Consider the following 14,770-nt stretch of genomic DNA (forward strand, 5'->3'; position numbering starts at 1 on the left):
TATTTTAGTATATGGTTTGTGTTGCCCAAGGCCCATTGCATTCTATAGCATTTCCTATTGTTTTCACCATCCTATGTTGAATTACTGACCTTATTTTGGAGTCTTGTGTATATATTGTGTATAATACTTCCCTCCAGAAGGAGCATTGTCTCCAAGATATTTTTGGTACGGTGTCACCCAAATAAATACTTTTATTTTTGGTAACACAGAGTATTGTCTTTACTTGTGTATAAGTACTGTGTAACTGTAAGTGGTTTTGCATGAGCTTTGCATGTCTCCTAGTTCAGCCTAAATTGCTCTGGTACATCTACCTCTATCGGCCTAAGCAGCTAGAACACCACTAATCTACTAATAAGGGATAACTGGACCTGGTATAAGGTGTAAGTACTCAAGGTACCCACTACAAACCAGGCCAGCCTCCTACAACGTGTGCATCCCTCGTGTGGAGAAGACTTCCAACAAAGAGTAAAGACTGAAGAGAGACCACCGGAGGATCCCTCGTGCACCTCACTGAATAGAGGGAGCCTGACCAAGCGCCAAGAGGCAGCCAAGAGACGGTGGAATGTACACAGGAAAATTCTCAATGAGAAAGGCAGGGCTGGTGACGGATGAGGAAATAATCTGCACCGGGACAGAGATGCCTGGGCGGGGTGGACAGGGTCATTCTTGTGGTGTGAGTCAGAAGCCACGTGACTGCACTAGGAACCCTCTGGATGGGATTGGCTACAGGTCTGGGGCCCGAGCTCCTTGTGCAAGAGGCTGTGCTGAGCTCCAGACACACTGGAGTCTGTGGGTGACTGAGCCTCTGTCTCAGGGAAAAAGGGCTCACCTCTCTGGGGGGGGGGGGGGGGGGCGTGGCTGCTGCTACCCTGAGAATGGATGGATGGAGCAAACCCAGGCCTTAAAGGAGGGCTCACCTCTCTTGGGGGGGGGGGGGGGGGCTACTACCCTGAGAATGGATGGATGGAGCACAAACAGGGCTTAAAGGAGGGCTCACCTCTCTGGGGGGGGCGTGGCTGCTGCTACCCTGAGAATGGATGGATGGAGCAAACCCAGGCCTTAAAGGAGGGCTCACCTCTCTGGGGTGGGGGTACTACCCTGAGAATGGATGGATGGAGCACAAACAGGGCTTAAAGGAGGGCTCACCTCTCTGGGGGGGGGGGGGGGGGGGGGCGTGGCTGCTGCTACCCTGAGAATGGATGGATGGAGCAAACCCAGGCCTTAAAGGAGGGCTCACCTCTCTTGGGGGGGGGGGGGGGGGGCTACTACCCTGAGAATGGATGGATGGAGCACAAACAGGGCTTAAAGGAGGGCTCACCTCTCTGGGGGGGGCGTGGCTGCTGCTACCCTGAGAATGGATGGATGGAGCACAAACAGGACTTAAAGGAGGGCTCACCTCTCTGGGGTGGGGGGGAGGGGGCTGCTACCCTGAGAATGGATGGATGGAGCAAACCCAGGCCTTAAAGGAGGGCTCCCCTCTCTGGCGGGGGGGGGGGGCTACTACCCTGAGAATGGATGGATGGAGCACAAACAGGGCTTAAAGGAGGGCTCACCTCTCTGGGGTGGGGGGAGGGATCGGGGGGGGCTGAAAGCCTGCACCTCCCCCACATTCAAGAAGCCACAAAGGCTGGTTCAACTGGTGTCTCCCTGGTCCTCATGTGGGCCTGGTCCCATGATGGGGGACAGAGCCTCCAGCCCTCAGTATGCCAAGGGTGCTCCTGCTGTGTCCTGGGCTAGTAACACACATTACCCACGTTACCACCGCGTACATGTGAGACAAGCTTGCATGATAAGCCACCCGGGCGCATCAGACACCCTTACACGAGTGCTTAGAAACACGCAGTTCGTCTGCGCAGGTCATGAACCAGCAGCAGACATCCTCAGCACGAGTGCTTGGAACCACGCAGTGTGCGCACAGGCCACGAGCCAGCAGCTGACATCCTTACACAAGTGCTTAGAAGCACGCAGTGTGCCTGCGCAGGCCATGAACCAGCAGCAGACATCCTTACACAAGTGCTTAGAAGCACGGAGTGTGCGCTCAGGCGAGACATCTTTACACAAGTGCTTAGAAGCAGGCAGTGTGTCTGCGCAGGACATGAAACAGCAGCAGAAATCCTTACACAAGTGCTTAGAAGCAGGCAGTGTGCGCACAGGCCAGACATCCTTACACAAGTGCTTAGAAGCACGCAGTGTGCCTGCGCAGGCCATGAACCAGCAGCAGACATCCTTACACAAGTGCTTAGAAGCAGGCAGTGTGCGCACAGGCCAGACATCCTTACACAAGTGCTTAGAAGCACGCAGTGTGCCTGCGCAGGCCATGAACCAGCAGCAGACATCCTTACACAAGTGCTTAGAAGCAGGCAGTGTGCGCACAGGCCAGACATCCTTACACAAGTGCTTAGAAGCACGCAGTGTGCCTGCGCAGGCCATGAACCAGCAGCAGACATCCTTACACAAGTGCTTAGAAGCAGGCAGTGTGCGCACAGGCCAGACATCCTTACACAAGTGCTTAGAAGCACGCAGTGTGCGCACAGGCCACGAGCCAGCAGGAAGCGCCCCCCTGGCACCGTGATAGGCACACCCGCAGCGCCTACTGCTCAACGGGAACAATCAGGCGAACACCGGCCGCACTTTGGGAACTCAGTCATTGGGTCTCCACAACTTCTACCTAAGTTGTGCAAACGCACGTTTCACTATCAAGCAAACATTATTCATTTTTGTTCAAGGTACATAGTTGCCAATGGAACAGGAGCTGGTCTCTTCTGAAAGCAGAGTTTTTCCGCTTAAAACACAAGTTCTCATCTCCTGTAGCTACCAGTGGGGTCCCCCCCCCCCCACATGTGCACATCACTGCCTGGCATGGACAGGCCCGTGTATTGCCATCTGTGGACACCATGTCCAGACCACTTATGCTGAGAGTGCCAAGGATGCCCACAGTAAGACGGGGACGGGCATCCTAATGCCAGGGGCGCTGTGTCCTCGTGCAGGCGGTACCGTGCCAAGGGCACAATATCTCAAACACGGCCCCTGTTACGCCACAAATGGCCACTTAGGGCACCTCGCAGATGGCCACCAGTGTCCCAGTGGCAGCCACATCTCTTCCCTGTTGGCCACAAGTAGACTAGGGATGCTCCATTGGCCATCACAGGGCCACAGCCGCCATGACACCGTGGCTGGACACAGGGCAGCCTTGCCCACACCCGGTCAAGGGTGGACATGACTGTGAGAGGGCCACCACGAGGCAGCAGGGGCCAGGAGCGCCCCCTTGCCCTGCAGACGTCCCCCCAGCCCCCCACGGTCCCTCACTGGCCCCCTGACGCTCTCACACGGCAGAGATCTGCCCATCAGTCAGTGGCCCTGCCGCGTGGCTGCTGGTCAGTGTTAGTGGAGGGGGGGGGCTCTTGTGGTCCATCAGGGTAAGCAGCAGGGCGGGGCTTCTTTATCCGTCATGAGTTGGGGGGTCAGATACCCCTGGCACGTGGAGCCCAGGGCCGGAGACTCCTTCCAGGGACCATGACTGAGATACCGATGGACACTTCCCCAGCCCAACAAACACCCCACGATACGGCAGCAAAAACAGCCAAGTGCATGTGAAGCTCTCACTGTGTCCAGAACAGCATTCACTCTGCACATGGTCTCCCAACCACATGTATGATGACAGACATGCACAGGCGTGCACATGCAGGCACACCAGTGAGTGAGACGTGCACACGTGTACTGCACATGCAAGCACACCAACGATGGAGACATGCACACGTGTACTGCACATATAAGCACGCCAATGAAGGAAACATGCACACGTGTACTGCACATGCAAGCACACCAACGATGGAGACATGCACACGTGTACTGCACATATAAGCACGCCAATGAAGGAAACATGCACACGTGTACTGCACATGTATGCACACCAAAGATGGAGACATGCACACGTGTACTGCACATATAAGCACGCCAATGAAGGAAACATGCACACGTGTACTGCACATGTATGCACACCAAAGATGGAGACATGCACACGTGTACTGCACATGTATGCACACCAAAGATGGAGACATGCACACGCGTACTGCACATGTATGCACACAGCCACTGAAGCAGGGACACCACTGACGGAGACGTGCCCACGCGTGCACATACAGACAGCGAGTATACAAACTAGAGGAAGCAGGGACCATTCAGAAGGCTAGCAGCACATTCTCAGCAGCACAGACCTTCTCCACAGCCCTAGGGATCTGGTCTGACTCACAGCAGGGACAGACACATGGACCGGTGCCCCCCCATCAGCAGCCCTTCATCAGCCTGCCAGACACCAGCCTTCAGGGGCCCTATGCACCCCGGGGGGCTTCTTACCCACACACCACACACTCAACACGCTCACACTCCACACTCATAGCACAATCGCACAGTACACACACAGGCTCACACGACACACACATGTACAACACATACATACACAGCACATACAACACACAGATGCACACATACAACATGCACTCACATGAACACATACATGAACACACAACATAAACTCACATACACACAACACAGCACATTCATGCACACGCACTCACTTGCACGCACAACACACGCTCACAGGAACACAGCACACAACACACAGATGTGCACACACACAAAGCGCACTTACATGAACTTACACTTACACACAACACACAGATGTGCACTTACATGTTGTGTGTTCATGTAAGTGCGCTTTGCACTTACATGAACACACAACATATACTCACATACAGACAGTACATACATGCACACAACATATGCTCACACACATACAACACGGATTCACCAGGCTGCCTCCTGCACCAACCCACAGCAGCTCTGCCAGGACAGTGCCAGTGAGGAGCAGGCTGGCACGGCCGTCCAACTCTACATGCCATGAGGCACAGCCAGTCACGCCAGAGTGCCTGCCAATAAAGCGCTTTGACTTGATCTTGGCTTGGTCCACGCTGTATGAAAGCCAAAAACATCAACCCGTGCCCTGAAGATGCCCACGGGCGCCAGCTCAACAGTTACCCCCGTGGTCGGACCCTGTGATCTGCAGGTTACAGCGCCGTATAGCGCCTCGTCCACAGGCACACGGGGCAGTCAGGCAGCGCCAGAAGGCTGGTCTGGCAGGTCGGTGCCTGGGCCCGTTTTGGGGAGCCCCAGGCCCTGTAAACACAAACATTGCCTGCAGCCAGGGACGCTCTCTGTCTCCCCACCCTGCACACAGCCGTCTCTACACGTCCAGCGCCGCGAGGTACAAGCCTTGGCGCTTTATTGTGGCGCCTGGGTCTGTCCTCTGTCCCAGCCTCACCCGGGCCGCAACAACCGCGCCCTGATCCCGGCTCATCCTCCTGAGATGCAACGTGTGACCTGGGGCTGGCCAAGCACTGACCTCTGCAGCAGGTGCATTAACCCCCGCACCCTGTGAGTGGATCCTGTGACCAGGAGATCACCCACAGACCTCTGCAGCAGGTGCATTAACTCTCTGCCCCCACGTGAGTGGATCCGGTGACCAGTAGATCACGTAGAGACCTCTGCAGCAGGTGCAGTAACCGTCCGTCCCTCCTGTGAGTGGATCCTGTGACCAGCAGATCACCCACAGACCTCTGCGGCAGGTGCATTAACCCTCCCGCATACCCTGTGAGTGGATCCTTTCACCAGTAGATCACTTAGAGAGCTCTGCAGCAGGTGCATTAACCCTCTGCCCCCACGTGCGTGGATCTTGTGACCAGTAGATCACTCTCAGACCTCTGCAGCAGGTGCATTAACTCTCCGCCCCCTGAGTGGATCCTGTGACCAGTAGATCACCCACAGACCTCTGCAGCAAGTGCATTAACACTCCTCACCCCCATGAGTGGATCCTGTGACCAGTAGATCACTCACAGACCTCTGCGGCAGGTGCATTACCCTCTGCACCCCCTGTGAGTGGATCATGTGACCAGATCACTCACAAACCTCTGCGGCAGGTGCATTAACCCTCCGACCCCTGTGAGTGGATCTTGTGACCAGTAGATCACTTAGAGTACTCTGTAGCAGGTGCATTAACCCTCCGTCCCTCCTGTGAGAGGATCCCGTGACCAGCAGATCACTCACAGACCTCTGCGGCAGGTGCATTAACTCTCCGTTACCCTCCTGTGAATGGATCCTGTGACCAGTAGAACACTCACAGACCTCTGCAGCAGGTGCATTAACCCTCCGTCCCTCCTGTGAGTGGATCCTGTGACCAGCAGATCATTCACAGACCTCTGCGGCAGGTGCATTAACTCGGCTGCATCCCCTGTGAGTGGACTCTGTGACCAGTAGATCACCCACAGACATTTGCAGCAAGTGCATTAACACTCCGCACCCCCATGAGTAGATCATGTGACCAGTAGATCACTTAGAGACCTCTGTAGCAGATTCATTAACCCTCCGTCCCTCCTGTGAGTGGATCCTGTGACCAGCAGATCATTCACAGACCTCTGCGGCAGGTGCATTAACTCGGCTGCATCCCCTGTGAGTGGACTCTGTGACCAGTAGATCACCCACAGACATTTGCAGCAAGTGCATTAACACTCCGCACCCCCATGAGTAGATCATGTGACCTGTAGATCACTTAGAGACCTCTGTAGCAGATGCATTAACCCTCCGTCCCTCCTGTGAGTGGATCCTGTAAGCTGGTCCCCCTCAGACCTCTGCAGCCGGTGCATTAACCCTCCGTTACCCCCTGTGAGTGGATCCTGTGATCAGCATATCACTCACAGACCTCTCTTCAGGAGGTGCATTAACCTTCTACACCCCTGAGAGGATCCTGTGACCAGTAGATCACTCACAGACCTCTGCAGCAGGTGCATTAAAGCTCCGCACCATCATGAGTGGATCCTGTGACCAGCCGATCACCCACAGACCTCTGCAGTACGTGCATTAACCCTCCGTTACCCCCTGTGAGTGGATCCTGTGATCTGCGGATCATCCACAGACCTCTCTGCAGCAGGTGCAATAACTCCCTGAGGTACAATACTGGAATCAGCCCCTTCCCCCACTTCCTACAACTGCCCCTCCCTCACTTCCTACAACTGCCCTCCCTCAGACTGCCCCCCACTCCCTACAAGTGCCCCTCCCCCACTGCCCCTACCCCCACTTCATACAACTGTCCCTTCCTCAGACTGCCCCCACTTCCTACAACTGCCCCTCCCTCACTGCCCCTACCCCCACTTCCTACAACTGTCCCTCCCTCAGACCGCCACCACTTCCTATAACTGCCCATCCCTCAGACCGCCCCCCCCACTTCCTATAACTGCCCATCCCTCAGACCGCCCCCCACTTCCTATAACTGCCCATCCCTCAGACAGCTCCCCCACGTCCTATAACTGCCCATCCCTCAGACCGCCCACCCACTTCCTATAACTGCCCATCCCTCAGACCGCTCCCCCACTTCCTATAACTGCCCATCCCTCAGACCGCTCCCCCACTTCCTATAACTGCCCATCCCTCAGACCGCTCCCCCACTTCCTATAACTGCCCATCCCTCAGACCGCCCCCCACTTCCTATAACTGTCCATCCCTCAGACGCCCACTTCCTATAACTGCCCATCCTTCATACCGCCCCCCACTTCCTATAACTGCCTATCACTCAGACCTCCCCCACTTCCTATAACTGTCCCTCACTCAGACCGCCACCACTTCCTATAACTGCCCATCCCTCAGACGCCCACTTCCTATAACTGCCCATCCTTCATACCGCCCCCCACTTCCTATAACTGCCTCTCTCTCAGTGTCACCCCACCTCCTAAAAATGTACCTCCCTCAGGCTGCCCCCACACTTCCTACAACTGCCCCTCCCTCGGACTGCCCGGGGCATCTCCTCTAGAAGACACCACCACCCACAGAGGCTCTTAAAGGGGACGTGCACACGGCCTGGGTCTGCATACCTGAGGGGGTGGGGGCAGGCTTCCCACAATGCACTGGGCAGACATCCAGGGAAGAAAGAGGAGCGTGGAGGCACGGGGCGGGTGATGACACCCCCGGGGGGAAGAGGGTGCAGGGAGTGGGGCATTCCTTACACCCTGTGGGTTCTAGTTTCTATTACCCTCCAGACTGGTAACTTTGTCCAACACACCTGAGACAGTAGTGCCCCCATCCCGTGGAGAGGGCATTCCACCAGTGGGTGCCCTGTGGAGTCTCTTAACAACCCCCCTACCCAACAGTACAGAGATCCACCCCACTTTCCACAGACTGAGCATTCCACCACCCTCACCCGGTGGAGTCTGGTACCACCACAAGGAGACCCCTGAGACAGGACGACCCACCACCCTTACCCCCGTGGAGTCTGTACCACCACAAGGAGACCACTGAGACAGGACTTTCCACCACCCTCACCCCGTGGAGTCTTTTACCACCACAAGGAGACCCCTGAGACAGGACTTTCCACCACCCTCACCCTGTGGAGTCTGTACCACCACAAGGAGACCCCTGAGACAGGACGACCCACCACCCTCACCCAGTGGAGTCGGGTAAACAGAAGGAGACCCCTGAGACAGGACGACCCACCACCCTCACCCTGTGGAGTCTGTACCACCACAAGGAGACCCCTGAGACAGGACGACCCACCACCCTAACCCCGTGGAGTCTGGAACCACCACAAGGAGACCCCTGAGACAGGAGGTTCCACCACCCTCACCCCGTGGAGTCTGGTACCACCACAAGGAGACCCCTGAGACAGGACGTTCCACCACCCTCACCCGTGGAGTCTGTACCACCAGAAGGAGACCCCTGAGACTGGACATTCCACCACCCTCACCCCGTGGAGTCTAGTACCACCACAAGGAGACCCCTGAGACAGGACGACCCACCACCCTCACCCCGTGGAGTCTGTACCACCACAAGGAGACCCCTGAGACAGGACGACCCACCACCCTCACCCCGTGGAGTCTGTACCACCACAAGGAGACCCCTGAGACAGGACGACCCACCACCCTCACCCGTGGAGTCTGCACCACCACAAGGAGACCCCTGAGACAGGATGACCCACCACCCTCACCCGTGGAGTCTGCACCACCACAAGGAGACCTCTGAGACAGGACGACCCACCACCCTCACCCCGTGGAGTCTGCACCACCACAAGGAGACCCCTGAGACAGGACGACCCACCACCCTCACCCGTGGAGTCTGTACCACCACAAGGAGACCCCTGAGACAGGACATTCCACCACCCTCACCCCGTGGAGTCTGGAACCACCACAAGGAGACCCCTGAGACAGGGCATTCCACCACCCTCACCCAGTGGAGCCTGGTACCACCACAAGGAGACCCCCGAGACAGGACAACCCACCACCCTCACCCAGTGGAGCCTGGTACCCCCACAAGGAGACCCCCGAGACAGGACGACCCACCACCCTCACTCCGTGGAGTCTGGTACCACCACAAGGAGACCCCTGAGACAGGACGACCCACTACCCTCACCCCGTGGAGTCTGTACCACCACAAGGAGACCCCTGAGACAGGACGACCCACCACCCTCACCCCGTGGACTCTGTACCACCACAAGGAGACCCCTGAGACAGGACGACCCACCACCCTCACCCCGTGGAGTCTGTACCACCACAAGGAGACCCCTGAGACAGGACGACCCACCACCCTCACCCCGTGGAGTCTGGAACCACCACAAGGAGACCCCTGAGACAGGAGGTTCCACCACCCTCACCCCGTGGAGTCTGGAACCACCACAAGGAGACCCCTGAGACAGGACGACCCACCACCCTCACCCCGTGGAGTCTGTACCACCACAAGGAGACCCCTGAGACAGGACGACCCACCACCCTCACCCCGTGGACTCTGTACCACCACAAGGAGACCCCTGAGACAGGACGACCCACCACCCTCACCCGTGGAGTCTGTACCACCACAAGGAGACCCCTGAGAAAGGACGTTCCACCACCCTCACCCGTGGAGTCTGCACCACCACAAGGAGACCTCTGAGACAGGACGACCCACCACCCTCACCCCGTGGAGTCTGCACCACCACAAGGAGACCCCTGAGACAGGACGACCCACCACCCTCACCTGTGGAGTCTGTACCACCACAAGGAGACCCCTGAGACAGGACATTCCACCACCCTCACCCCGTGGAGTCTGGAACCACCACATGGAGACCCCTGAGACAGGGCATTCCACCACCCTCACCCAGTGGAGCCTGGTACCACCACAAGGAGACCCCCGAGACAGGACAACCCACCACCCTCACCCAGTGGAGCCTGGTACCCCCACAAGGAGACCCCCGAGACACGACGACCCACCACCCTCACTCCGTGGAGTCTGGTACCACCACAAGGAGACCCCTGAGACAGGACGACCCACCACCCTCACCCCGTGGAGTCTGTACCACCACAAGGAGACCCCTGAGACAGGACGACCCACCACCCTCACCCCGTGGACTCTGTACCACCACAAGGAGACCCCTGAGACAGGACGACCCACCACCCTCACCCCGTGGAGTCTGTACCACAAGGAGACCCCTGAGACAGGACGACCCACCACCCTCACCCCGTGGAGTCTGGAACCACCACAAGGAGACCCCTGAGACAGGAGGTTCCACCACCCTCACCCCGTGGAGTCTGGAACCACCACAAGGAGACCCCTGAGACAGGACGACCCACCACCCTCACCCGTGGAGTCTGGTACCACCACAAGGAGACCCCTGAGACAGGACGACCCACCACCCTCACCCCGTGGAGTCTGTACCACCACAAGGAGTCCCCTGAGACAGGACGACCCACCACCCTCACCCGTGGAGTCTGTACCACCACAAGGAGACCCCTGAGACAGGACGTTCCACCACCCTCACCCCGTGGAGTCTGCACCACCACAAGGAGACCCCTGAGACAGGACGACCCACCACCCTCACCCCATGGAGTCTGTACCACCACAAGGAGACCCCTGAGACAGGACGACCCACCACCCTCACCCCGTGGAGTCTGGAACCACCACAAGGAGACCCCTGAGACAGGACATTCCACCACCCTCACCCCGTGGAGTCTGTACCACCACAAGGAAGACCCCTGAGACAGGATGACCCACCACCCTCACCCCGTGGAGCCTGGAACCACCACAAGGAGACCCCTGAGACAGGACGACCCACCACCCTCACCCCATGGAGTCTGGAACCACCACAAGGAGACCCCTGAGGCAGGAGGTTCCACCACCCTCACCCCGTGGAGTCTGTACCACCACAAGGAGACCCCTGAGACAGGACGACCCACCACCCTCACCCCGTGGAGTCTGGAACCACCACAAGGAGACCCCTGAGACAGGAGGTTCCACCACCCTCACCCCGTGGAGTCTGGAACCACCACAAGGAGACCCCTGAGACAGGACGACCCACCACCCTCACCCCGTGGAGTCTGTACCACCACAAGGAGAACCCTGAGACAGGACGACCCACCACCCTCACCCCGTGGACTCTGTACCACCACAAGGAGACCCCTGAGACAGGACGACCCACCACCCTCACCCGTGGAGTCTGTACCACCACAAGGAGACCCCTGAGAAAGGACGTTCCACCACCCTCACCCGTGGAGTCTGCACCACCACAAGGAGACCTCTGAGACAGGACGACCCACCACCCTCACCCCGTGGAGTCTGCACCACCACAAGGAGACCCCTGAGACAGGACGACCCACCACCCTCACCCGTGGAGTCTGTACCACCACAAGGAGACCCCTGAGACAGGACATTCCACCACCCTCACCCCGTGGAGTCTGGAACCACCACAAGGAGACCCCTGAGACAGGGCATTCCACCACCCTCACCCAGTGGAGCCTGGTACCACCACAAGGAGACCCCCGAGACAGGACAACCCACCACCCTCACCCAGTGGAGCCTGGTACCCCCACAAGGAGACCCCCGAGACAGGACGACCCACCACCCTCACCCCGTGGAGTCTGTACCACCACAAGGAGACCCCTGAGACAGGATGACCCACCACCCTCACCCCGTGGACTCTGTACCACCACAAGGAGACCCCTGAGACAGGACGACCCACCACCCTCACCCCGTGGAGTCTGTACCACCACAAGGAGACCCCTGAGACAGGACGACCCACCACCCTCACCCCGTGGAGTCTGGAACCACCACAAGGAGACCCCTGAGACAGGAGGTTCCACCACCCTCACCCCGTGGAGTCTGGAACCACCACAAGGAGACCCCTGAGACAAGACGACCCACCACCCTCACCCCGTGGAGTCTGTACCACCACAAGGAGACCCCTGAGACAGGACGACCCACCACCCTCACCCCGTGGACTCTGTACCACCACAAGGAGACCCCTGAGACAGGACGACCCACCACCCTCACCCGTGGAGTCTGTACCACCACAAGGAGACCCCTGAGAAAGGACGTTCCACCACCCTCACCCGTGGAGTCTGGTACCACCACAAGGAGACCCCTGAGACAGTACTTTCCACCACCCTCACCCCGTGGAGTCTGTACCACCACAAGGAGACCCCTGAGACAGGACGACCCACCACCCTCACCCCATGGAGTCTGGTACCACCACAAGGAGACCACTGAGACAGGACGACCCACCACCCTCACCCGTGGAGTCTGGTACCACCACAAGGAGACCCCTGAGACAGGACAACCCACCACCCTCACCCCGTGGACTCTGTACCACCACAAGGAGACCCCTGAGACAGGACGACCCACCACCCTCAACCCGTGGATTCTGTACCACCACAAGGAGACCCCTGAGACAGGACGACCCACCACCCTCACCCCGTGGAGTCTGTACCACCACAAGGAGACCCCCGAGACAGGACGACCCACCACCCTCACCCCATGGAGTCTGGTACCACCACAAAGAGACCCCTGAGACAGGACGACCCACCACCCTCACCCGTGGAGTCTGGTACCACCACAAGGAGACCCCTGAGACAGGACGACCCACCACCCTCACCCCGTGGAGTCTGTACCACCACAAGGAGTCCCCTGAGACAGGACGACCCACCACCCTCACCCGTGGAGTCTGTACCACCACAAGGAGACCCCTGAGACAGGACGTTCCACTACCCTCACCCCGTGGAGTTTGCACCACCACAAGGAGACCCCTGAGACAGGACGACCCACCACCCTCACCCCATGGAGTCTGTACCACCACAAGGAGACCCCTGAGACAGGACGACCCACCACCCTCACCCCGTGGGGTCTGGAACCACCACAAGGAGACCCCTGAGACAGGACATTCCACCACCCTCACCCCGTGGAGTCTGTACCACCACAAGGAAGACCACTGAGACAGGACGACCCACCACCCTCACCCCGTGGAGCCTGGAACCACCACAAGGAGACCCCTGAGACAGGACGACCCACCACCCTCACCCCATGGAGTCTGGAACCACCACAAGGAGACCCCTGAGGCAGGAGGTTCCACCACCCTCACCCCGTGGAGTCTGTACCACCACAAGGAGACCCCTGAGACAGGACGACCCACCACCCTCACCCGTGGAGTCTGGTACCACCACAAGGAGACCCCTGAGACAGGACGACCCACCACCCTCACCCGTGGAGTCTGGTACCACCACAAGGAGACCCCTGAGACAGGACGACCCACCACCCTCACCCCGTGGAGTCTGGTACCACCACAAGGAGACCCCTGAGACAGGACGTTCCACCACCCTCACCCCGTGGAGTCTGTACCACCACAAGGAGACCCCTGAGACAGGACGCCCCACCACCCTCACCCCGTGGAGTCTGGTACCACCACAAGGAGACCCCTGAGACAGGACGACCCACCACCCTCACCCCGTGGAGTCTGGTACCACCACAAGGAGACCCCTGAGACAGCACGACCCACCACCCTCACCCCGTGGAGTCTGTACCACCAGAAGAGGAGCCATCTTTACGCAGACAGTATTCCCAAGGGACCCGTGTGTCTTCTCATCTATCATGGCCAGGTCTGGGCACCAGGCTGTGGTTGGTCAGTGTAGGCGCCCGGTTGGTGTTTTAGGCTCTGTGGACAGATATTAGGGTTCTCCTAGACGGGGTCTCCCTATCAAGGCCCGCCACAGAGGCCAGGACTGCTTTAGGTGCCCTCTCCAGAGAATACCTCTTACCTTCCTTGGCATCGGTGCTGGTGGGCAGGAGGGCGACGTGGAAGAGCAGAAGGCGGAAGGCAAAGCCCAGTGGCTGCCTCGGGGTGTAAGACCTCATGGCTTGGGTGAGTTCATCTGCTGATCTCCATGGGGTCCCTGAGGTAGGTGGCCTCCAGACCTTGGTTACTCTGCTCCCTGGGTGCCGGGGACGCCCCCTCACATGTCTTCTCACCCAGTCCCGCCAAGGCTTGTAGACCAGGGGTCAGGTCTCTGGTTCCTTGAGGCCCCGATGCAGACCAGGGCAGAACTTCCTCGGAGTTGGTCAACTTTAGAGGTTCTCTTGGTGGCCACGTGCTGCCGCGGCCTCTCTGGGTCTCCCCTGGAGCAGGTCTCCTGGTCACCCAAGGTCTTGGCGCCCTCCCTCAGATGCTGGACTTGTACATCTGAGGTGCACAAGGCAGAGACCCGCTCTTCAGAGCTCCTGGGGACTACTTAGTCCATCTGGAGCTTCCCCCCGCACTCAAGCACCACAAGGGCCCTCTCCTGGGGGAGCTCTGCACACAACGATGATCTCAGTCAACAAGCCTTGGTACCTGTGTAGGCCAGAGAGCTCTAGAGGTCCAGGCCTGAGGTCTCACTGGGTCACCTCGGCCGAGGGGGGCTTTCGGTCAGTCACCGCTGACGCGTCTCCTTGGGGT

General features: G+C 58.6%; 1 protein-coding gene across 1 annotated transcript in view; it reads right to left on the reverse strand.

The window, feature by feature from the left end:
• Nucleotides 1-14,226, reverse strand: part of EPHA1 (EPH receptor A1) — a 161,720-nt gene extending 147,494 nt beyond the window's left edge. The window contains exon 1 of the mRNA XM_069242658.1: nt 14,094-14,226. Coding sequence (XP_069098759.1) covers nt 14,094-14,190 — 97 coding nt within the window. The 5' untranslated portion in view covers nt 14,191-14,226. The remainder of the gene's footprint in view (nt 1-14,093) is intronic.
• Nucleotides 14,227-14,770: the final 544 nt, after the last annotated feature.

This window comes from Pleurodeles waltl, chromosome 7 (assembly GCF_031143425.1).
Source record: "Pleurodeles waltl isolate 20211129_DDA chromosome 7, aPleWal1.hap1.20221129, whole genome shotgun sequence".
NCBI classification, from domain to species: Eukaryota; Metazoa; Chordata; class Amphibia; order Caudata; family Salamandridae; genus Pleurodeles; species Pleurodeles waltl.